We start from the raw sequence: 25977 nt of genomic DNA on the forward strand, positions 1-25977 counted from the left end.
ATACTTATTTACAGTAATGATATGAACAGTTTTTTTTGTATATACAATTCCCCTTTTCTCTATTGTTTTAATCTTACATATTAATGGCTTTATGTCATTAATGGTTTCAAATTCCTTATTTAAGTAAATGGGAAATATTAAAAATTCACACTTCCAGTTGGCTGATACAGTTTCTTCCAGAAAGCACTTAAGCTTTTAAGGGAGTACTGTACCATATTAATTATTTAGCAGGGTTAAAATACGAAAATTTGCCTTATTTCATGTTACACTTTTTTTGTGATCACATTATTTCTGAGAGTTTCTTCTTTCTGGACATAATGAGCACAATTCATGTTTCCTCCTAATACTTAAAAAGGTAGTATAACTGATTTACTTTGCTGTATGCCTGCAATTAACACAACTTTTTAAGTCAACTATATTCCAATAAAATAAAACTTTAAATAAGGTAGTATTTTCTCCTCAATGACAGAGTATTTTTTTCTTTTAAAGTAGCATATGGAGCTGCATAAAATCAGTATTAGGTCAAAGGAAAAAAGCATTCTCAGTCACCTCTACTTAGAGCACTGGTTTTCAGTCCTGGTTATACACTGCATGCACCCTGACTCCACTAATAATCTGATTTATTCGATCTGAGGTGCCGCCTGGGCACTGGGAGTTCTAAAAGATCCAGGAGATTTTAATGGGCAGCAAAGACTGAGAACCCCGACACAGAACTTTTCAGCCCCTGGAAAATGATAATTTCTTTACCTAGCATTCAAACAATTAGTTTCTGCTGTAATTTTCTCAGGACGACTGAAATGTGTAAAAGGCTGGAAAAGGTTTATTCCCTGTAAAACGGGAGAGAACAAGGTCATGGTCAAGGGAGTCATTTCCCTTGGCCTTGAGATCCTAATTACCTGCCTGCTAGGTCCACAAGGTTGATCTTGCTGGCAATTTCTGAGGGGAGGTTGTTCTCCAGGATTGCCTAAGGGATAAAATATGGGTAAAGCTTCTCATTGGGAACAACGTGTTGTTTTCTCCCCATAGACACCCTCCTAACCAAGGTGATATTTGGACTTTTAGCCAGTTCACTCAAGAAATCTGTATTGTAATGTTCTCCTAACCAGATGAGTTCTCAATATTTGACAGATACAATCAGTAAACCCTGGGCCTTCCCCTCATTAAAATTATGAGCAAAACTTCCACACACAAAGTGGGCAAATTCTCACAAAGTTGGCTGAGCACAATTTACCAATTAAATGCTCGACTGCCCTGCAGAAGGCTCTGGCCCTCATCAGCACAGATCCAAAGCAGGTGGGGGGGGGGTCCCCTGATGGGAGACTGTGTCTTGTCAACCTCAATCACAGCACGGTACCCTGCTGGGCAGGACTCTGCCTCTGTTCTATCCAGGGGCATCCAGCCCTCAGAGGCAAAACTACTTCCCCTTTTTCCAAAAAAAAAAATTTCAATATTTTTTTGTTGTTGTTATTTTATTATAATGTTGTGCATCCATTACCAAAATCCAGTTTTAAAACATTTCTAATGACTCCCCAAATTCCTTCAAGTCTGTCTGCAATCCATCTCCATTGCTATCTCCAGTCGCAGGCCACTACTCACTGATTTCCTAGCTCTATAAATTTGTCTTCTCAGAATATTTCAGACACATGGAATCATACAATGTCTGGCTTCTTTCACGGGGCATAGATTTTTTTTTTTCTCTTTTGGCTTTTTAGGCCCACACCTGAGGCATATGGAAGTTTCCAGGCTAGGGGTCAAATTGGAACTACAGCTGCTGGCCTACACCATAGCCACAGCAAGACCAGATCTGAGCCCTGTCCTCGACCTAGACCATGGCTCACGGCAACATCCGATCCTTAACCCACTGAGCGAGGCCAGGGTTTGAACCTGTGTCCTCATGGATCCTAGTTGGGTTCGTTAAACCAACTGAGCCATGAAGGGAGCTCCTGGGCAACGGAGCTCCCATTTCAGTAGAGCGCCAGGGTATGGAGGGCTGACTGAAACCAGGTCTGATGAATTAAGGTGGGTTGATTGGTATCCTCCAGCAAGCTCTCAGGGAGTTCCCTCGCAGCTGCCTGGCTTCAGGGGTTCTATCGGTCACTGCTGTGGCTGTGGAAAGAGCAGCAGCGAGATCAAAGTCTGGCCAAACCACATCCCGCAACCTCATGGTTCCTAGTCGGATTCGTTAACCACTGCGCCACGACGGGAACTCCCAGACTTTTTTTTTTTTTTTTGTCTTTTTAGGGCCACACCTGTGGCATATGGAGGTTCCTAGGCTATGGGTCAAATTGGAGCTGGAGCTGCTGGCCTACACTAAGCCACAGCAATACCGGATCTGAGCTGCATTTGCGACCTACAGCACAGCTCATGGCAATGCCAGATCCTTAACCCACTGAGCGAGGCCAGGGATTTAACCTTTGCGTCCTCAATTTGTTTCTAGTCAGATTTATTTCTGAAGAGCCACAACAGTAACTCCTGTACAGACCTTTTATCATTAGGAAATGTCCTTCTTTGTCTCCAGCATATGTCTTAAAAATCTATTTTTTTTCCTTGCTTTACATTAATATAGTACTCTAGCTCTCTCATGATTTGCATGGTGTATCTTCTCCCATCCTTTATTTTCAATCTATACGTATTTTTGATTCTAAGAAGTCTTTTTTTTTTGTCTTTTTGTCTTTTCTAGGGCCACACCCACGGCATATGGAGGTGTCCAGGCTAGGGGTAGAATCGGAGCTGTAGCTGCTGGCCTGTGCCATAGCCACAGCAATGCCAGATCCAGGCCACGTCTGTGACCTACACCACAGCTCATGGCAATTCCGGATCCTTAACCCACTGAGGCCAGGGACTGAAACCACAACCTCAAGGTTACCAGTCAGATTCATTTCCTCTGCACCATGACAGGAACTCCCTAAGAAGTGTTTCTTGGAGTTCCCATTGTGGCGCAGTGGTTAACGAATCCAACTAGGAGCCATGAGATTGCGGGTTCGGTCCCCGCCCTTGCTCAGTGGGTTAACGATCCGGCGTTGCCGTGAGCCCTGGTGTAGGTTGCAGACGCGGCTCGGATCCTGTGTTGCTGTGGCTCTGGCGTAGGCCGGTGGCTACAGTTCCGATTCGACCCCTAGCCTGGGAACCTCCATATGCCACAGGTGCGGCCCAAGAAATAGCAACAACAACAAAAGACAAAAAAAAAAAAAGAAGTGTTTCTTGAAGATAGTATATAGCTGAGTATTGCTTTTATTCAGTTGGACAATTTGGACATTCATTCATATTTAATGTAACTATTGATTTTTTCAGAATCATGTCTGTTCTTTTTCTATTTATTTTCTAATTATCTCGTGTTTTTTTTTTTTTTCTGTTCTTCCTTCACTGCCTTCTCTTAATATAAGTATTTTTAGTGTACTATTTCATTTCTGCTGATTATTTTCTTTTCCATCCTTTTAGGGCTGCACCCATGGCATATGGATGTTCCCAGGCTAGGGGTCAGATCAGAGCTGCTGTCCTACGCCACGCCATAGCAATATCAGATCCAAGCCACATCCATGACCTACATCACGAAGCAACAATGGCTCCTTTAACTCACTGAGTGAGGCCAGGGATCAAACCTGCATCCTTATGGATATGAGTCTGGTTCTTAACCCGCTGAGCCACAATGGAAACTCCCATTTCTGCTGATTTTTAAACTGCGTTTTTGAGCTATTTTTCTGGGCCATGCCTGAGGCATGTGGAAGTTCTTGGGCTAGGGATCAAACAAGAGTGAGAGCAGCGACCTGCACCACAGCAGTGACAACACCAGATCCTTTAACTACTGGCCCACCAGGGAACTCCCTGAGCTATTTTCTTGTGGTTCTGATCACAATATGCATCATAACTTATCATGATAAATTTCAAAACACAATAACTTAATTCCTATAAAATACAGAAAGTTTGCTCCAATATATCTCCTTTTCTTCCTCACTCCCTTGTGCTATTATTATATATGACAATGTAAATATATGCTATATAATAATGCATTATAATTACTGTATGATTTACACAATCTTATTGTTTTCATAAGAAGAAATGAGAATGAGTCTATTCGCATAGTCTTTTTTTTTTTTTGTCTTTTTGCCTTTTCTGGGGCCGCTTTTGCTGCATATGAAGGTTCCCAGGCTAGGGGTCTAATCAGAGTTGTAGCTGCCGGCCTACATCAGAGCCACAGCAACTCGGGATCCAAGCCGTGTCTGCGACCTACACCACAGCTCATGGCAATGCTGGATCCTTCCACTGAGCAAGGCCGGGAATCAAACCTGCAACCTCATGGTTCCTAGTCGGATTCACTAACCACTGCGCCACGATGGGAACTCCTGCATAGTCTTTTATATTTACCCACATATTTACCATTCTCAGCACTCTTCATTTCTTCCTCTATACTGAAGTTACTGTCTGATTATCACTCTCTTTCAGTTTGAAAGATTTCACCTAGTTTTCTTATATGTAGGTCTGCTAACAATAAATTCTCTTTTTTCCTTTTTTAAAATGATAGTTATTTCACCCTAACTTTGAAAGTAAGTTATGCTGCATATACAATTCTTGGTTGATAGTCTTACTTCTATTCAGCACTCTTCTTCTGGGGTCCAATGTTTCTGATAAGAAGTCAGCCACTAATTACATAATTATTTTTCTGTATATCATGAGTCATATTGCTCTAGATGGTTTCAAGATTTTCTCTTTGACTTTCAACAGTTTGACTATGATGTGTCTAAGTGTGGGTCTCTTTGTGTTAATTTTACTTCAAGTTCTTAAGCTTCTTAGACCTTGAAACTTAACAGTTTTCAACAATTTGGCGACTGTTTTAGGCCACTGTTTTTCGATTTTTTCTAATGCCTGCTTTCTCCCTTTTCTTCCTGGGATTCCCATTATACTTACGTTAACAAAACTGGTGTCCCACAGGTCTGTGCAGCTCTATTCATTTTACTTTAATTTTTTCACTCTGTCTTCTTTAAAATGAATGATTTCTATTGGTCTATCTTCAACTTCACTAATTCTTCTGCTGTATCAAATCTGTTCTTGAGGAGTTCCCACCGTGGCGTAGCAGAAATGAATCTGACTAGGAACCATGAGGTTGCGGGTTCGATCCCCGGCCTTGCTCAGCGGGTTAACGATCCTGAGTTGCTATGAGCTATGGTTTAGGTTGCAGATGTGGCTTGGATCTGGCATTGCCGTGGCTCTGGCGTAGGCCAGCAGCAACAGCTCCAATTAGACCCCTAGCCTGGGAACCTCCATATGCCGCTGGTGCGGCTCTAAAAAGACAAAAGACTAACAAACAAATCTGTTAAGTCCCATTAGTAAATTTTTCATTTCCGTTAATATACATTTCCAGAATTTCCCTCTTAAAATAATTCCTATCATTTTATTGAGATTCCCTAGAGTCACTGCCATCATGTTTTCCTTTAATTCTTTAAACATGGTTTCCTTCAACTCTGAACATATTTCTATTAGCTGCTTAGAAGTCTTTGTATGCAAATCCAACATCTGGCGCACTTAGAGTCAGTTTCTATTGACTTTTTTTTTAATCCTTAGCATATCCTGTTTGATTGCTTTTGCGTGTCTAATAATTTTCAGTTAAAAAAAGACATTTAAGATAACACTGTAACGACTCTAGATTCTGATTTTTTCCTCTCGAGGTTGGTAGTAGTTGTTGTTTTGTCTGGTAATCTGCATGGACTAAATCGCTAAAATCTGTGTCCGTCACAGCATATAGCCAAAGAGATCTCTGTTTCGTTTTTTTCCTTTAGTTGTTTTTGACTGTAAGCTTGGCTTTTAGGGGGCTATCCTGTGTCTGCATGGCTTAATGTTCAGCCAAAGATGGGTCAGAAGTTGTAATTAAAAACACCCTGAGTCAATAGTACTTTTATCTCTGTTAAGAGATCTATATGTAGATGGGGCTATGCACTAAGATTTGGGGCTGTTTTAAGTTTACCCCAGTACTCACAAGCCACAGGGCCCTTTTATGTCTTCTCTGCACATATGTGAAGAGTCATCAGGGCTGGAGTGGAGTGTGGGAAGTTGAGCCCATGTAGTCTCTGTTGCATATGTGCACAGTTTTTGTTTAACCTAGGATATGTGAAGATGTTATCAAGTCTCCTATCACAGTATTATCTCCTAGAAATCACTGTTTAATCCCCAGATAATCTGCCTGTTCATTTCTTGCCTTAAATAGACCTACAATCTCAGGCTAATAGAGACACTGATCTCCTTGTTAGCTTGCCACCAAGATCACTACTTTAAATGACAATGCTCCTAATCGAGTGAGTCAGCTAGCAGGTAGCAAGAAGAGCTGCCGGTTTTCGCCACCTTCCCTTCTCTGATTGAACTACCTCCATAACAGACATTGGAATGTGGGTGGGGAGGATGGGAGCAGCCCAAGGGACCACAGCACACATTTGCACTGTTCTTACCTGCAATTCAGTAGTTCTCTTGAATAAATGCTTCTTGGATTACAATATGGCTTTGGTCTATTTCTAGAGTATAGAAATGGCTGCTTTGACAGTGTTGTCTAGGTTTTTAGTTGCTTTGAGCGGATAGGATGTGTCAATCTTCTCACTCCATCATGATGGAAGTGAATCTTCTACTTTTTCATTTTAATGCTTTCTTTCATTTCAATCTTGCTTTTCATTTTAAATGCCCATACTGATCATACAGATATGAAAATATTTGAAATGTTAAAAGTAAAATATAAATCAAAGATATTTTGATTTGTCTTTAAGAACTGACTCTACCCTTTCTGGGTGTATAGCTTAGTAGATTGTGTGTAGGTCCTCCTTATAATATTAGGTCCTATTAGAGGACTTATAAAGGGGTGGGTAGGAAGAAAGAAAAAGAAATAGGAGGGAAGAAGACTTCCCATTGTAGCTCAGCAGGTTAAGAATCCAACCAGTATCCATGAGGATGTGGGTTCAATCCCTGGTCTCACTCAGTGGGTTAAGGATCTGGTGTTGCTGAGAGCTGCAGTGTGGGTCACAGATGTGCTCAGATCTGTGTTGCTGTGGCTGTGGCGTAGGTCAGCACTTACAGCTCCAATTCTCTAATCCAGACCCCTAGCCTGGGAATTTCCATATGCCTCAGGTACAGCCCTAAAAAGGAGAAGAAGAAGAAGAAAAAAAAAAAAAGAAATGGGGGGAAGATAGAAAGTACTCAAAATATAAGTGAAAAGACGACCTCTAAGCAAATATAAGTGGTAACCAACCTGTGTATAGTAGATAGTGAAGATGGCATGGGATCTGCTGCTGGCCTCATGAACATGGGTTGCTGCTGTGATTCTGTGTGTAGAAGGGAAGAAAATTAGGAGAAGGATTGTTTATGCATGGTGGATCCTTAGGATCTATGAGGAACACAAGAAATGTTAGTCTGAGATTGACAAGTGAGGTTCACAAAACATCCATATTCAGTCTGTTATAGTTAGGAGAGGGGTCCAAACAGGGAAGAGGCAGTGCTTTAGGTACTGATATCTCAGGATAAAAGCAAATGTAGTAGCTTCATGCTAAACCACAATTAGAACTCTTTTTAAGCAACAGAAGCTAAAAGTCAGAGTTGTAAAGATGATACTACAGTGTCATCAACGTGGAAGAATATTCCCCAAACCTATTTAAGACAAGCAGAGGTGAAGAGCTTGCTGGAAAAGCCTCAAAGAGAGAGAGAAGGTCAGTCATGGTTTAACACAGAATGTTAATCTTATAGCACCAGAAAGAGCTTTAAAATGAATTATATCAACATCGTTCTTAGGCCAGGTAGAATTCATAATCTCCTGGAGCGAGTCATTCAGTGTTAGGAGAGTCAGGAGAGTTTTCCCTTCTTCTAAATCCAAGTCAACCTTGTTCCAGTTTAAGACCGACCCAATGACTTCTATTCTCAGAGGAGTTGCAGAATTGAATAAAAGAGTCAAAATCTAGAGGATGGTCTCAGTGATTCAAAGATAAAAAGGACAAAGTGAAGCCTGACACTTAAAGATCAAGGAACTCAGGATATCCTGAAGGCCAATACAAAAGTGCCTCTAGGAGAGTTTCATGAATGCCAAGGAGCAGAATGCTAAATTTAAATTTCTTCCTTCATGTTCAATTAACTTGGACCTGTTATCCATAGGGTAAATAAAAGTCTCTAAACTGTCCCATTTTTTTTTCAGGTAAAAAGGGTAATTTTTTCAGGCACATATTAATAACATTCTGGATATTTCACAGTAACTAACAATATGGAATATTATCATAATTTACAATAACTTTTAGAAGACTCTATAGCACTTACATATTCATAGCAGATGCAAAACAGTCTTTTTGGATAACCTTTACAGTATGCAAAACTAGAAGAAAAATGGTTTTCTCAATCACTTTAAACTATATATAAACTATATTAAATGATATCATCTCTACCACAGAGAAGACAGTGCAGACAAGAATCTTTTGTTTGATCAAAACAGGAGAAGTTGTGTATTCTAAGACAGAGCATAGAATAATTAACTGGGCTTACTGACTAATATTATTACATCCAGAACAAACTCCAACTTCATCTTTAGTGAGAATGGCACTAAATCTTAGCCACGGCCCCTTACCCTGGGTACATTACTGTTCTGTGAATGTGGAGAGCTGCAGAGAAAATATACAGATGCAAAGGGGGATGAGAACACGGGAAAGACAAATGAGATTGCGAGAATGACAGGGACAAACAAACCTGTTACCTGTTTGCTATCCCCTCCTCCAAGAGTTGAATTACTTGCTTATAGTTGGTAACTACATGTTGAGATAAACCTATCAGATTTGTGAGGAGGAAAAAAGAAATTAAATAACACTTTTTGCAAAGTTTAACCTTTTCCTTTAAGTAATTAACTTTATCATCCTATTTCGTATTAGTTGATAGGCAAGAATGAGGGAATGACTTCATTCATTCATATAATAAATTAAGTCAGTAAATATTTATTGGGAGCCTACTGTCAGGCATTGACAGGCTCCTGGAACACAGGTCTCTGCTCTCACAGAGTCTGGAAGTCACTTGGTTATGATAACAACAAAAAGAATAACAATAATAATTACTTATGATTTTGCTATATATAGTTATAAGTTCTCATACATTACCTCATTTGCCCCTTACAAAATTCCTGAATTAGGCACTATGTACCCCCACAAAATGGTGGACTCAGTGTGACATACACAGATCCTTATCCTCCCACAGGTTACAATCATGAGAAATTATATGCTACATGATAATACGGCCACATGCCATGGGAGCGGAAAGAATAAATGCTGAGGAGACTAGAGTGGTAAAGACAAGCTCCATGAAGGAAATGAGACTTGAATTTAGCCACTATAGAGTAAGTAGGATTTAGATAGATCAAGAGGAGCTCAGGGGCATGAAAGTCCATCTTTATGACTGGTTACCTTCTGGGTAAGACAAGGCCTTCACAACCGTGCTAGAGAATCTCTGTATTAAAGATTCAGGGGAGTTCCCCCGTTGTGGCTCAGTGGTTAACGAATCTGACTAGGAACCATGAGGTTGCGGGTTCGATACCTGGCCTTGCTCAGTGGGTTAAGGATCTGGCGTTGCCGTGAGCTGTGGTGTAGGTCACAGACGTGACTCGGATCCTGCATTGCTGTGGCTCTGGTGTAGGCTGGTGGCTACAGCTCCGATTCAACCCCTAGAGCCTGGGAACCTCCATGTGCCGCAGGAGTGGCCCTAGAAAAGGCAAAAAGACAAAAAAAAAAAAAAGATTCAGGAACAAAGTAACTCCACGGGCTCATAGCGGAATACAACTACAATAAAAATCAACAAAGTACCTTGAACAGTGATTGGATTTTTTTATATTAAGGAATTATTGCTATTGCTTAGATGAGATAACAGTTTTGTAGGGGTGATTTTTTAAAAAAACACTCCATATCTTTTAGGGCTATATACTAAAATATTTATAGATGAATTGATGTGACATCTGGAATTTTCCTCAAACCAATATAGAATGAGGAATGTAGACAATAATGTAGATAGGGCAGAATTTGTCAATGGTTATGGGGTAAAACATGGAGGTCTGTTTTTGTTCAAAATGTTCAAAATTCTCTATAATAGAAAGAATTTTTAAAATTTAATTAAAGATAGAGACCTTCTGCTTTCAGTAATGGAAAACTAGATAACATAAACAACATTTTCACTGAAGACTTTTAAAAACAAAATATAAACAAATAAAAACAAAATATAAAAGACATCATCTTAAAGACACAGAGGGGTGACCAGAGAGTAAAATTTTTCCAGGGCATATATTGGGGGAAGATGGAGGCCCAGAAAAATAAACCCTTTTTTGCCAAATCTTGAGAAGTGGCTGACAGGGGTTCTTTTAACAGGACTACGGAGACACAGACTGCAGTCCAGAGCCCACCCAGAGGGGGCCCTATGGCACCCCATCTCTTTGGGTTGGAAGCTCAAAGGACTGAAACACAGGAATAAAGTTGAATTAGAAGTAAACAGCCTTTGAAGGGATGGCAGCTCAGCTTTGAACATTCTTAGTCCTTAAATTGGACTAAGGTGATTCTGGATCACTGGTATGTACAGGAACCTGTCACAAACAAATTTAAGTCATCTTACCAGACGATATCGTTGTTCTAGACCTCAAAAAAAAAAAGTTTTGTCTTTTGTCTTTTTAGGGCATAGGACTCCCAGGCTAGGAGTCAAATTAGAGCTATAGCTGCCAGCCTACGCCACAGCCACAGCAGTGTGGGATCCGAGCCGAGTCTGCAACCTACACCACAGATCACGGCAATGCTGGATCCTTAACGCACTGAGCGAGGCCAGGGATCCAACCTGCAACCTCATGGTTACTAGTCAGGTTCATTAACCACCAACCCACGATGGGAACTCCAAGGCCTCCAAACTATTTTAATAAACAATTTAGTAAATATTGTCTGGCACAAAATTTTAACAAACCAGACACATTTAGCAGGCCTGGCAACATAAATGAAAACCCCCAGCAAAAATAATAGGGAATAGAAAGAGACCCAAGAGGAATTCCCTGGCTCAGTGAGTTAAGGATCCAGCATTATCGCTGCTGTTTCTCAGATAATGCCATGGTGTGGGTTTGAGCCCTAACCCTGGAATTTCCCCATGCCACAGGTGCAGTTGGAAAAAATAAAGAGAAGCAAAAAAGATCCAGATATTGGAATTACAGTAACTTTAAATTAACTCAGCTTATTACGCTCAAGGAGCTAAAGATAAGATTATAAAATTTCAAAGAAAATTGGAGACTATAATAAAAAGGATCAAACGTAGATTTGGGAAATGAAACATACTAAAAGTGAAAGTAAGACCTCAATACATATAAGTTAAACAGCAGGTTAGACACAGGTGAAAAAAATTAGTGAACAAGAGCACATGTCAACACATAACCAAAATAAAGCAGAGAGAGCCAAAAGATACAAAATATAGGAGAGTAAGAAGCATAAGATATATCTATATCTATATCTATATATATATATATAGATATAGATATACATATACATATAGATATGGCTTAGGTCTAACATAGCTGTAATTTCTGAGTTCCAAAAGAAGAGAGTGGGTAAAAGCAATGTTAAAAGTAATACTAAGAAATGTCCACAACAAATAAAAAGATATAAAACCACAGATTCAGGAAGCTTGAAACAATTTTTTAAAAAAATCTACCCCTAGGTACTTCATGGTAAACTGTTAAAAACCAAAGGCAAAGAGAAAACCACTAAAATATTTACTAAGATGACTTCTCAAAAGAAATAATGGAAGGCAGATGACAATGGGATAATTAACTGCTGAAAAATAAACACTTAAAATTCTATACTTAATGGATTTTTCCTTCAAAAATAAAGAAAAAATAGTTATTTTCAATCAATTGAAAAACAAGAGAATTCGTCAACAGCAGACCTACACTAGAGGAAATACTAAAAGTTATTTTTGAGGCTGAAAAAAAAATACCAGACAGAAGGTAGATTTTAAAAAAATTTAGTTCCTGTCTTGGCTCAGTAGTCAACAAATCCAACTAGGAACCATGAGGTTGTGGGTTTGATCCCTGCCCTCGCTCAGTGGGTTAAGGATCCAGCGTTGACGTGAGCTGTGATGTAGGTTGCAGACAAAGCTCGGATATGGTGTTGCTGTGACTGTGGTGTAGGCCAGCAGCAACAGCTCCAATTAGACCCCTAGCCTGGGAACCTCCATATGCAGTGGGTAAGGCCCTAGAAAAGAAAAAAAAAAAATTTAGACCAAAATAATGACATATAAGTCACGAAGGGATAAATGGAATTCAAGTTTTCCAACATTCTTTCTTTGGGATGAAGTAAAAGTACCAACTAATATTAGTCTTTGATAAGTCAATGATCCATGTTGTAATCTCTAGGACAACTACAAAAATAATAAGACAATGTATAAACAGTAAGCTAAAAGAAGAGAAATATGGGATAATGTAAAAATTAACCAACTCAAAAGTCATGCAAGTAGAGAAAAAGGAACATAAAACAGAAAACGTAAATAGAAACATAAGGTAACAGAGTTATATCCAAATAAAATTAGTAACTACATTAAAAATAAACAGACCATATGCTCAAATTAAAAGATCAAAATTGTTATGAAACAAAGTGAAAGCCAAATAAATATTTTTATTAAAAACACACCTAAAACATATAGATACAGAAAAGGAGAAAGTATAAAAAAGATAAAAATGCCCACACTAACGAAAACAAAGCTAGAGTAGTTATAGTAATATCTGACAAAGTAGAGTAGACTTCAAGGCAAAACCATTACTAGAAATAAAGAGGAATCCTCCAAAATGATAAAAGCATTCAACTCACCAGGAAAATTTAATAATTCCAATTCTGTATGCACATAATAATGAAGTACCAAAATGTATACAACAAAAATTGACAGAATTAAAAGGAGAAAAAGACACCCATAGTCATAGCAGGAGATTTTAACTCACTTTTTTTTTTTTTGGCCATGTCTGTGGCTTGTTGAAATTCCTGGACCAGGGATCAGAAGTCATACCACTGAACAGGATAGAAAGCCCAGAATTAAACCCACACACCTACAGCCAACTAATCTATGACAAAGGAGGCACAGCTTGTTCAATAAGTGGTGCTGGGAAAACTGGACAGCCACGTGGAAAAGAATGAAATTAGAACACTCCCTAACACCATATGCAAAAATAAACTCCAAATGGATTAAAGACCTAGATACAAGATCAAACACTATAAAACTCTTAGAGGAAAACATAGGCCAAACACTCTCTGACATAAACCACAGCAACATCTTCTCAGATCCACCTCTTAGAGTATTGACAATAAAAACAAAAAGAAACAAATGGGACCTGATCAAACTTCAAAGTTTCTGCACAACAAAGGAAACCCTAAACAAAACAAAAAGACAACCCACAGAATGGGAGAAAATCTTTGCAAGTGAATCCGCTGACAAAGTATTAATCTCCAAAATTTATAAACAACTTCTGCCGCTCAATACCAAAAAAACAAACAAACCCATCAAAAAATAGGCAGAAGATCTAAACAGACAATTCTCCAAAGAAGACATATGGATGGCCAAAAAACACATGAAAAGATGTTCAACATCACTCATTATTAGAGAAATGCACATCAAAACCACTATGAGGTACCACCTTACACCAGCTAGAATGGGTATCATCCAAAAGTCTACAAACAATAAGTGCTGGAGAGCATGTGGAGAAAAAGGAACCCTAGTACACTGTTGGTGGGATTGTAAATTGGTGCATCCACTATGGAAAACAGTATGGAGATTCTTCAGAAGACTCAAAATAGAACTACCATTTGATCCAGCAATCCCACTCCTGGGCATCTACCCAGAGAAAACCGTGACTCGAAAAGATACATGCACTCCGATGTTCATTGCAGCACTCTATACAATAGCCAAGACATGGAAACAACCTAAATGTCCATCGACAGAGGAGTGGATCAAGAAGATGTGGTACATATACACAATGGAATATTACTCAGCCATTAAAAGGAATGAAATACCGGCATTTTTAGCAACATGGATGGACCTAGAAATTATCATGCTAAGTGAAGTCAGCCATACAATGAGATACCAACATCAAATGCTTTCACTGACATGTGGAATCTGAAAAAAGGACAGAATGAACTTCTTTGCAGAACAGATGCTGACTCACAGACATTGAAAAATTTATGGTCTCCAAAGGAGATAGTTTGGGGGGTGGGGGGATGTGCTTGGGTTATGGGATGGAAATCCTGTGAAATTGGATTGTTATGATCATTATACAACTACAGATGTGATAAATTCATTCAAGTAATAAAAAAAATTAAAAAAAAAAGAAGAGGAGGAAGAGAAACAGGGCAAGGAAGATGATTACAGAATTTCACTTTTTTTTTTTCTTCAGAATTTCACTCTTGAACATACATGCAACAACTCCAAACAAAACACTAGAAATACAAATCCAGCAAATATAAAAAGGATGATACATCACAATGAACTTGGGTCTATGCCAGGAATGCAAGATTGCTACAGCATTCAAAAATAAGCATAATTTACCATATTAACAGGATAAAGGGCACATTTGCATATAGAAAAGCACTTGCAAAAATTCAGTAGCTAGTAGTTTCTGTAGTGGCTTGGAGGGTTAAGAACCTGAGATAATGCCCATGAGGATGAGGGTTCTATCTCTGGCCTCAATCAGTGGGTTAAGGATCTGGCAATGCCACAAGCTGTGGTGTACGCTGGCAGCTGTAGCTCTGATTTGACCCTTAGCTCAGGCACTTTCATATGCCACAGGTGCGGCCATAAAAATTAAAAAAAAAAAAAAATCAGTAGTTGCTTATATTAAAAAATTCTTAGTACCCCTTCCATTTCCCTTTCCTGAGTAATTTAGTCCTTAAGTCCTTAAGTGAAGCAAAGCAAGGCAGGCAACGACACCAGGATGAAGAGCCTAAGAGGAGCGAGAAGGGTGTCCATGCAGAGAGAAGGCCTGGCACCACAATGGGGTGAGGAGGGGCCAATATGCGTGGCAGGTCAGCAACAGCGGGCTGAGCAGAGCGTTCCCACTCAGGGAGCCAGACAGGGCATGGAAGCCCGGGGAAGGTGAGCAGACTGCCAGCGTGTAGGGCCATGAGAGGGCAGAGCCCAAACAAGGTGAGAAAGGCGGACACAGAGAGTAAACAGGGCTTCTATGTCAGGGTGAGGAGGTGGCCCAGCAAAGGGAAACTGAGACCAAGAGGGGTATGAAAAGGACCTGCATAGTGCAGTGGGGGGGACAGGCAGCCTGCTTAGAGCACTGGACTGCAGGCATGGCAGGGCTTCCTGTAGCAAGGGAAATGACCCAGCACAGGGTGTCATCCACATAAGAGACAGGACAGCAATGACAAGGAGACTAATTACACATGGGGCAGGGGAGGAATCAAAGAAGCATTTCCACTGTTAGAGAAAGGAATATCAAAGGGAGAAATGCAGAATGAACCCTGCTGTGTTGGACTGCATCTCCAGGTTTTGGTGTGAACATGTGTTACCTAGCTCTGTCCACTCAGAGGGACTAGGAGTTGCAACATCTGAAAAGCAATGAGTATAACTAGCACCTAGATCTTGTTGGCTTCCAAATATTACTCTCTGATAAAAAGGAGCAGGGCTCCCGGGAGAAATGGCTGATTCCAAGACTGACCCTGGGAAAGCAGATAAGCCTGGAACATGTCATGTCAGAAAGTAAGTAAGTACTCAAAGAATGACAGCAATATGCTAAAATGTCACAGAAGTGAACAAGAAGAGGATTCCGTTGGCTAAATCTGGGATAACTGGAGCATGAAAATAAAAAACAATAGTAACAGAAGGTGACTCATTTAATGTGATAAGAAATCATGAATCTCTGCCAGCATAAACAAGTTAATAAATAAACTGAAAGTTAGGTGAGTACTGGACACATACATGGTTCCAAGGTACCGCCCCCACAAAATACTTGTTGATGACAAAATGAAAATAGTAATTTCAGAGTGAAGAAGATATCATCTTAAATGAAGAAATTAAAAATCATGAGTAATGGGAGTTCCTGTCGTGGCTCGGCGGTAACAAACCTGACTAGTATCCATGAGGACTCCAGTTCAATCCCTGGCCTTGCTCAGCGGGTTAAGGATCCGGCATTGCTATGAGCTGTTGTGTAGGTCACAGATGCAGCTTGGATCCCACATCGTTGCTGAGGCTGTGGTGTAGGTGGGCAGCTGCAGCACCAGTTGGACCCCTAGCCTGGGAACTTCCCTATGCCAAGGATGTGGCCCTAAAAAGCGGAAAAAAAAAATCATGAGTAATGGAACAAATCAAAAGTGTGCACCACTTGATGATGTCAAGTTCATGAAAGTCAAGAGAGAACAAGGAATCTTCCAGATGCAGAACATCAGAGAGACATCCCAACCAAAGGCAACTCTTAACTTTCAGACAATTACTGGGACAATTAGTGAAACTTAAAAGGGCTCTAAGATCAGAGGGTAGTTATGTGTCAAAGTTAACTTCCTGATTTGGATGGTTGTGTTGAACATTCTTGTTTGAAAGAAAGACACCATAAAATCATCAAGGGTCATCAGGTGGGCAATTTATTCTCAAATTGTTTAAGACAAAAAAAGTTCTTTATACTATGAGACAGGGATTGAACCTGCATCCTAGCACTACAGAGACACTGCTAATCCTATTGCACCACAATGGGAACTCATGTGCTTGCTACTTTTTCAAAAGTTTGATTTGTTTCAAGATTACAAAATTTTAAAGACTCATAAAACTAACATAAAAAGAGAATTCCCTTAATCTGCTAAGGAAGTGCTTTTCCAAGTTACTGCACAGACTGGGGCCAGTTCTCAAAACTGCTACTGATGTGTGATAAGCTAGGTACAAAAATGAGAGTGTTAGAAACTTCTACAAAAATATGATGGAGTAGTTTTATATCTTTTGAATCTAATAAAGAAGAATTGTGTCATAATTAAGACATCTTTTTCTTTTTTTCTAGTAATTCATCTTTATTTTATCAAAGTATCGGTTTGCCATGGACTGAAATTAAAAAAAAAAAAAAAACTAGTTCTTTGGAGTTCTCTTGTGGAGCAGAAGGTTAAAGATCTGACACTGTCACTGCAGCGGCCTAGGTTACTGCTGTGGCATGCATTCAGTCCCTGGACTGGGAACTTCTACATGCCATGGATGTGGCAAACTCCCTCCCCCACAAAAAAAACCCCACAAAAACAAATAAACAAAACTAGTCCTTTCCAACAGTTTGAAAAGTGCATGATAAAAAGTATCTAATGACAACAAATGCTATTGCAAACATCATGGTAAAATGCTGAAGCCTTCCCTTGGGAACAAGACTAAAGACTTATTAAAGACTGTTAATGCTCTTGGAGTTCCCATCGTAGCTCAGGGGAAATGAATCTGACTAGCATCCATGAGGACGCAGGTTTGATCCCTGGCCTTGCTCAGTGGGTTAAGGATCCAGTATTGCTATAAGCTGCAGTACAGGTCACAGAAGCGGCTCGGATTTGGCATTGCTATGGCTGAGGCGTAGGCAGGTGGCTACAGCTCCGATTCAACCCCTAGCCTGGAAACCTCCATATGGCGCAGGTGTGGCCCTAAAAAAAAGAGGACCCCCCCAAAAAAAAGACTGTAAAAATAACACCCTTATTTAATATGGCACTAGTGATCCTAGTCAGTGAGAAAGGCAAGGGGAAAAAAGTATAAGAATTAAAAAACAAAATACTCCTGTTATTTGCAAACTAAGTACAAAAATAATACAAAATAATTTTTTTCAGAGTCCCAACTACCCATCTCTATACTCCTGCTCTATACCCAACCCTATATGTTAAGATAAAGGCCAAAGCAAAAATATAACACCGTCTGTCTCACTCAGATAGAATTTTAGACCCTGTAACCACTGGGCTCTCATGTTTGCTTTGGGTAGGGCTCTGTTCATTTCATACTTCAACAATCTGTCATCTAATTAATAAACTTTTTCATGGAAAGTAAGAGGCTATCCCTTTTCTTGGATTTAGGTAGCTATCAAGTTCCAGCTCACAGTTCTGAATTGGAACTACAAGTTCTTTAAAGTCTTTATATCTTCATATTTCCCATGGTACCCTGAATAGTATAGGTATCCAGCAGGTACTCAATAAATTCCTGTAGAATTGGTTTCAAAGCAGAAATGCTTTTTTGCTTTGGAGTCATATTCACAGAATGTAAGAGCCCAAAGATAGGGAAGGAAGGAAGGAAAGAAGGAGGGAGGGAGGAGGAAAGAAAGAAAGGTAGACAGACAGGCAGATAATATAAATGAATAAAGAAAGCAAGCATTTTAAAAAATAAAAATAACAAGTTTGCTGAAGTTCCCATTGTGACTCAGTAGGTTTCAAGCCCGACTAGGATCTATGAGGATTCAGGTTCAATTTCTGGCCTTCCTCAGTGGGTTACGGATTTGGCGTTGCCGTGAGCTGTGGTCTAAGTCGAAGATGTGGCTTGGATCCTGCGTTGCTGTGGCATAGGCTGGCAGCCGCAGCTCTGATGTGACCCCTAGCCTGGGAACTCCCAAATGCCACAGGTGAGGTGCTAAAAATTTAATAAAAAAAAAAGTTTGCTGCAATGCCATCAGAGGGTAGTAAATGAATAACACAGTTAAGTTAATGTGACCATTCAGGGTCTTGGGTTCTAGGGCTAGTTCTATCCTATTTGAGCTCTTGGTTCATCTCTAAGAAACAGGAGAAATGTAATGATTTGCAAAGGTCCAGACCAACTTTAAGAAGCATGTAACCCAAAGGATCTAAGAGACTTTTTTTTTTTTTATGGTTTCTAATTGTTTCCTACCAACCCTCCCCCCTTGCCACAAGGGTTCACTTCATGAAGGCATCTAAAAGGGCCCTGAGATTTTAACCTGATCCTGTCACTGACCCTGGGCATGTACCCCAGGCTGTATGACCTTGCATGAATTCTCTGGATTTCAGGTACTGTGACAATCAAAAAACCTATGATCTGGAGTTCCCGTCGTGGCGCAGTGGTTAACGAATCTGACTAGGAACCATGAGGTTGCAGGTTCGATCCCTGGCCTTGCTAAGTGGGTTAACGATCCGGTGTTGCTGTGAGCTGTGGTGTAGGTTGCAGACGCGGCTCGGATCCCGCGTTGCTGTGGCTCTGGCGTAGGCCGGGGGCTACAGCTCCTATTAGACCCCTAGCCTGGGAACCTCCATATGCCGCGAGAGCAGCCTAAGAAATGGCAAAAAAAAAAAAAGACAAAAAAAACAAAGCAAACAAACAAAAAAAAACCTATGATCATAGGTCCCCATCCCACCCCACCCCCACCATGTACAGGATCTGTTCCATTCTTCTCTTCTAGTCCTACACGAGGTTCCCGGTTCCAACCCTGCTCCAACTAGCTGTTCGACTTTAGGGACATCCCTTAACTTCTTCCAGACTTCATTTTCTCTTCTGTGCAGTGAGGACATAAGGACTATGTCTGAGGTTTCCTCTAGTTACTCCCCCAGGCCAGACACTTAAACATAAAAATATATTAAGGTAAAAATAATCAAAGAGATGAGAAATTAGGGCACTACTGCATCAACTCATGGTCTGCTTTCAGAGTATTGCTTTACACAAAAATGTGTATCCAGAGTTTTACAGAGGAAACGCCAACTGGCTCCCAGCAAAGTAAGCGATATTTTTGTCATTTCCAGGCAGCCAATTATGATGGAACTTTTGGGGAAAGACATAGGTAGCAGAATCGGTGCTTGGCAAACTACTGAGTCATCCATTAGCACTCTGATCTGTTTAGCTAATCAGAGACCAACTCTTGACATTTCATAGCCCTCTCATGGTCAGAATTTAAACAGCATATTGTCAAGGGGATCAGAGCGTAAAATCTGCAGGTGGCCCAAAAGAGTAAAAGCTTCCCCTCATGAAAGAACCCAAGAGTTTCTACTGAATAGCAACACCCAGCCTAGTGGAACAAGACAGATGGTACCAAACACCAAACATCAGTGATTGATGAGGAAGCAGTGCAGACCCTGCGCCACATTTGATATCTCCCCATTTCCCTGACTATTGGCAGCAATGGAAAGACACCCCAAAAAGGAGCCTGGCCGACCTGGGAAATAGTTTGGCTCTGCTGGATCTGACACCACAGACACAACCCTATTTCACGCCACTTTCCCCCTCATTCACCAAGCTTTAGACACACTGGCCTCCTTGGAAACCACCATGCCCTTCCCTCAGGGTTCTAGCCATGCAGCTGCTTGTATCTGAAACACAGTTCCCCTTGCTACACACCTGTCCTCACACAATGGGCTCCTCCTCCTCTCGAAGATTTCCCTGACCACCCCAAGCAGATGGGTCACCTACACCACTCAGTGTTCTTTTCTGTCACTGTATCTATTTATTTTTTTTTATTAGCCTTTATCACAACTGTAATTAGTGCTTGTTTTCTGATTCATCCCTATAGTGAGAGTTTAAGCTTGCTTGGGAGGGCAGGACTGTCTTTTCCATTTATCAGTACAATTCAGCACCTAGCATTGCAGCTGGAACATAGTTACGTATTCATTAGCATTCGGCGAGTGAATCTGTGACCATGAGGACAACTTCCCAGGCTTCAGTTTGGTCTCAGACCTCCAGTGGCTCACCTTGTACATAGGGTCCCATCTCTGGGTGCTCCCTGACCCGAAGGGTATAGGACTTTTTTTGATCAGACTGCTTCAGCAGGTCCCGCACTCGTTCATTATAGATTTCCAGGAAGCTAGAGACATGTAGAAAGAGGCATATAATTAGAGGTGGGGAAAACACTAAGCCAAGAATCACAAGGTCCTAGTTCTTTTTCCAGTTCTAACTCTGACACCCTGAGACCTTGGTCACGCCAGGTCCTTGAGTCTGTTTTAGAATGTGTGGCCAAAAAAAAAAAGTAAAATAATGTTTACAATGATTTCTTTTTTTTTTTTTTGGTTTTTTTTTCCAGACTATGGATAGAATCAGAGCTATAGCTGCTGGACTACACCACAGCCACAGCAACACGAGATCTGAGCCACATCTGTGACCTACACCACAGTTCATGGCAATGCTGGATCCTCAACCCACTGATCAAGACCAGGGATCAAACCTGCATCCTCATGGATAATGGTCAGATTTGTTTCTGCTGCACCACAATGGAAACTCCCAACAATGATTTAATTTTTAAAAAGGACATTTATTCTTTTTAGGGTAATGAAAATGTTATGGAATTAGATAGTAATGATGGTTGAACAACCTTGTAAAAAAAAAAAATCACCGAACTATATACTTTAAAAGTATGAACTACATGGTTTGTGAATTATGTGAATTACACCTCATGTTTTTTATTTTATTTTGCTTATTTATTTATTTTTTGCTTTTTAGGGCCACACCAGTGGCATATGGAGGTTCCCAGGCTAGGGGTTGAATCAGAGCTACAGCTGCCGGCCTACACCACAGCCACAGCAACATGGGATCCAAGCCATGTCTGCAACATACACCATAGCTCACTGCAATATCAGATCCTTAAGCCACTCAGCAAGGTCAGTCAAAACTGCAACCTCATGGTTACTTGTCGGATTCATTTCATAATTCTAGTCGGATTCAATTCATTTCATTCATTCATAAAGGGAACCCCTTGTGTTTTTTTATTTTTATTTATTTACTTATTTTTTTGCTTTTTTAGGGCCCAACCTATGGCATATGGAAGTTCCCAGGCTAAGGGTCAAATCAGAGCTGCAGCTGCCGGCCTACACCACAGCCACAAAACATCAGATCCAAGCCTTGTCAGTGACCTACACCACAGCTCACAGCAACAACGGATCCTTATGCCACTGAGCAAAGCCAGGAATTGAACCCACATCCTCATGGATACTAGCCGGGTTCGTTACCACTGAGCCACAACAGGAACTCCTACCTCATGTTTTTAAATAAGGATGTTGAATGTCAAAACAAAAAACATAGATACCAGTAAATTAGGGGCAACTGCTAACCTTCCACCAACATTTACAGTGCAGACTAATGAAAATGTCAGGTGGGTAAGGCAGCACTAGTCTGGGAACTAGAGTTTGGAAACTGCTGACCTGGAGAACAACCCAGAAGAGGCTTGAAGAGGGGTCCCCAAAGATAACATGAAACTGTACAGAAAATGAAGAAAAGGAAACCAGCCAGCCAGTCCACAGCAAACACCAGCATTTTAAGCCTGAGGCTAGGTACAAACTTTCCTGCAACCTAAAATCTAAGTATGTTTTCCATCTTGTACTACAAGATACTTCTGCTGTGGCTTCCTCTGGGTGATCTGAAAGCAGAGAGGACAGCTGAGCATGCTAGAATCTGGAGCTGAACTAGAAACACTTCAGACACTAGAGGCTGTCAGTTCTTACCTGACTTTTATTCTGCAGGAGGAAGGCAGCGGGGTGCAGTCATCCTCCCTGATGAAGAGACCCTGCACAAACCAGAGATTGGGGCTTCACCGAAGGCAGTACACAAAGAAGACCTACTTTGAGAGGATCCGGTCAAAATAGAGTCTGTACCTCACATATCCGCGGTGTCAGCCCAACAGAGGCCTGGAGAACAGAAGAAAGGAAAGCATTACTGTTCACTCACTGTGAGGCTCTCCCCTGACTCCCAGGAACCACACCCACTGGGTGGGCTCCTTGCACCAACCTCTTCATTCCAGGCAATTTTCCAGGCTATTTGAAAGATGCTATTTCCCAGTGCTTTTAGGAGCCTCTCCTGGGAGGAATGTACCACATGAGAGGCAGATCACCACCATAAGAAGGAAGAGAAGAGAAACTAGCAGACCCAGCTTCCTGCTTTCATGCCATAAAGGTTATAGCTTCTTGGATAAAGCCACTTGACTTCCATGGTCCCTCTAAGAACCCTATCTCCTTTGCCCCCCCCCCCCACGACACACACACAGCAGGACTAGAGTACATGGGTGTTCAAAATACACATTTAGGGAGTTTCCCGTCATGGCTCAGTAGAAACAAATCTGACTAGTATCCATGAGGATGCAGGTTCAATCCCTGGCCCCACTCAGTGGGTTAAGGATCCGGCATTGCCATGAGCTGTGGTGTAGCTGGCAACTCCGATTTGACCGCTGGCCTGGGAACCTCCATATGACTCAGGTGTGCACCCCCCCCCCACAAAAAAAGACAAAATTCACATTTAGAGAGAACAGTCTTCTCTATTCATCTTGAACCCAGTGCTAACCCGCACCAAGGTTAAGGGCTTAACACCCCTGGTTGAGTGGGCATGTTCTTCTTTTACATAAAAAATCACACTAAACATGGACCTAGGAAGCAATGCACTGGGCCCATGGTGGCAGGGATCATCTTTCAGGAGGAAGAGTGTCCTAAAGAAGGACGCTGTTTTATTGAGTGTGCTGTTATTTGTCATCTGCTCCACCAGTTCATCTCACCAGATACTTTTAAACCTAAAACAAATAGGTATTCTTAAGGAACTCTACCCACTAATTTTCCATGACAAAGGAAGATTCTCATAAGTCCTACACACTTCTGAGAGCTCCTATCTCAGGACCTGATTCACCTTCTTCTTTCTAACACTCGGATCTAACACACACAATCCCATGTCCACACAGCCCTAAACAGTACCTAAGGCTCAGTCTCGGACTTGTCTATACCAAAGGTGTTAAAAAGCTACAAGTGATAAACTTGGAAAAGATATGAGAAATTCAGAAGGTCTGATAAGGTCTGTTTCAAAGAGAGTAGTGAAATTCTAAGGTTCTTCAGGATATAATAAAGAGGGTCTAATTATTCAAAGTTTACCTTTCAATTAAAGTGCTGAGAAGCCTAGGAATAATACAGAATAGGACCCATTAAATCTTACTGAAGTTCACTGTGAAACACACATTCTCTCTCAGTGGTAAGGACCACACATGATTCAGGCTTGCTGTGGCTTTTGAAAGATACGGCATTCCCATCCCAGTACTCACTGGGGTGCCCAGCATGGTGTATGTCTTCCCAGAACCTGTCTGCCCATAGGCAAAAAGGCATATGTTGTAGCCTTTGGCAGCTCCAGATAGAACTTCAGTCCCCAAATCCTGGAACACCTGTAAGAACAAAAAGAGAAAGCAAGTCACTACGGTCCTTCCCAAAGCAGCTTTAAAAATTTTTTTAACCTAAAATATTACAAAATGTTTCAAACAGGAGTTCCCTGTTGGCCTAGCAGTTAAGGATCTTTTGTCGTCACTGCTGTGGCTCAGGTCACTCCTGTGGCACAGATTTGATCCCTGGGCCAGGAATTTTTGTATGCCATGGGCGCAGTCAAAAAACAAACCAAAAAAAATTTTAATGTTTCAAACATCCCTGACTATAAATTCCCCACCATTTTTATGAGAAACAATTCCATTTCAGAGAAAGACTGCTAAGGAAAATTCGTTCAGGTGGTCATTCATACAGATGCTCTTTAAAGTGCTTACTGTATTTTGGGCACAGTGCTAGACACTGAAGATACAAAACTAACATAGTCCCTAATCTTAAGACAAAGAGAGTCTGGGTGAAGGGCAAAGACATGCAAACAAATTCGTGAAGAAAGACCATGTACATTAATTCTTTTTCATTCCTATTACCAAAAAAAAAAAAGTTTAGGAGTTCCCATCATGGCTCAGCAGAAACAAATTTGACTATGCATGAGGATGCAGGTTCTTGCTCAGTGGGTTAAGGATCAGGCATTGCTATGAGCTGTGGTGTAGGTCACAGACGTGGCTCGGATCTGGCATTGGTGTGGCTGTGGCATAGGCTCTGATTCAACGCTTGGCCCAGGAACCTCCATATGCCTCGGGTGTGGCCCTAAAAAGACAAAAAAAAAAGTTTAATATGGTTAACCAGATAAAACGACAATGAGATATTGCTGGGTAATATATCACACAAATTCAATGGTCTCATGACACCACATGAGGATCAGTTAAGACCAGAAGTTAGGGAGGAGTTTTCCCTCTGGGCTCCCTTTCTCTATGCTGCTTCCTCAGACTGACCTAACAGCTAGCTCGTTCTGTTAACATTCGTCTCTCTGGTGGTTAGCTTTAATGAATCAGAAACAGCAAGAGATCCTGGTGTGAAAACCTATACTTTGTGTAGTGTCTGAAAGTCCTGTTGGACTCTGTCAGGCAGACCCTGGGCTGAAGAAAAACAGCCTGGTTTATAGGAAAAGCAGAGTTTCCAGTTCACCCAGTCCTTGCAGAATGTCACATGGACATCTGCACACCATGGCTGGTATGGTGGACATTCATCCTTTGTATTGCTGCTGCCCAGCATACAAATACTCTTCCTATTTGTGGGGGGGATCTCTGTTTCAATAAGTCTTGGTGGGAAGCAGGGCCCAACCCTCCCCAACAGAAGCTAAAGAGGCCAGATAATTCTCTCCATCTCCTGGTGGTTAGAACACTAACATGTGAAATGAAAGCTGCCAATTAGATTCTCCCACTTGAATTCTGAAAGAATGACACAAAAACAAAAGAACAGTTGATAAATTCCCCATGTTGGCATCAAGAGTCTGACAGTACTGCATCCTGAGCACACAAATGGCCAGTGTGGTGCTCAAATCAGACTATTCTGTGACATGGCTTTGCCTGGCTTCCCTGTTACCTAGGGTCCCATGGTTTCCTGCCCATTTTTCCTCTTTCCCTTTAACTCCATGAACCACCTGATAATTGGAATGTGGTTCTTACAGTTCACAGCTGTGTGATCTTGAACACTGCTTAAACTTTGTAAGCATCAGGTTTTTTAAGCTATATGCATATCATTTTGTATACATATCACAGGTTTGTTGTGAAGACTGAGGTAACACACGTAGGTAAGGACCACAGAGATGATGGCAGGCGTTGCTAACGTAAGGCTACACTATCCTATTCTGTTTTAGCAGCTGCAGTTATACTTCTTGGCCAGTGAAATATTTATGTTTTCTTTGCTTATTTTTTTAGTGCTAATACTCAGAGGGCCAAAAGCTCCCAGGGAGCAGTGA

At 41.0% G+C, this 25977-nt stretch overlaps 1 protein-coding gene across 1 annotated transcript in view; it reads right to left on the reverse strand.

Moving 5' to 3' along the window:
• STARD9 (StAR related lipid transfer domain containing 9) overlaps positions 1–25977 on the reverse strand; it is a 145405-nt gene that overhangs the window by 55026 nt on the left and 64402 nt on the right. The window contains exons 4-10 of the mRNA XM_047766577.1: positions 23951–24067; positions 22527–22559; positions 22377–22438; positions 20634–20746; positions 8705–8774; positions 7223–7295; positions 897–964 (exon numbers count right to left, since the gene is read on the reverse strand). Coding sequence (XP_047622533.1) covers positions 897–964; positions 7223–7295; positions 8705–8774; positions 20634–20746; positions 22377–22438; positions 22527–22559; positions 23951–24067 — 536 coding nt within the window. The remainder of the gene's footprint in view (positions 1–896; positions 965–7222; positions 7296–8704; positions 8775–20633; positions 20747–22376; positions 22439–22526; positions 22560–23950; positions 24068–25977) is intronic.

The sequence above is a fragment of the Phacochoerus africanus genome, chromosome 2, assembly GCF_016906955.1.
Source record: "Phacochoerus africanus isolate WHEZ1 chromosome 2, ROS_Pafr_v1, whole genome shotgun sequence".
Classification (NCBI taxonomy): Eukaryota; Metazoa; Chordata; class Mammalia; order Artiodactyla; family Suidae; genus Phacochoerus; species Phacochoerus africanus.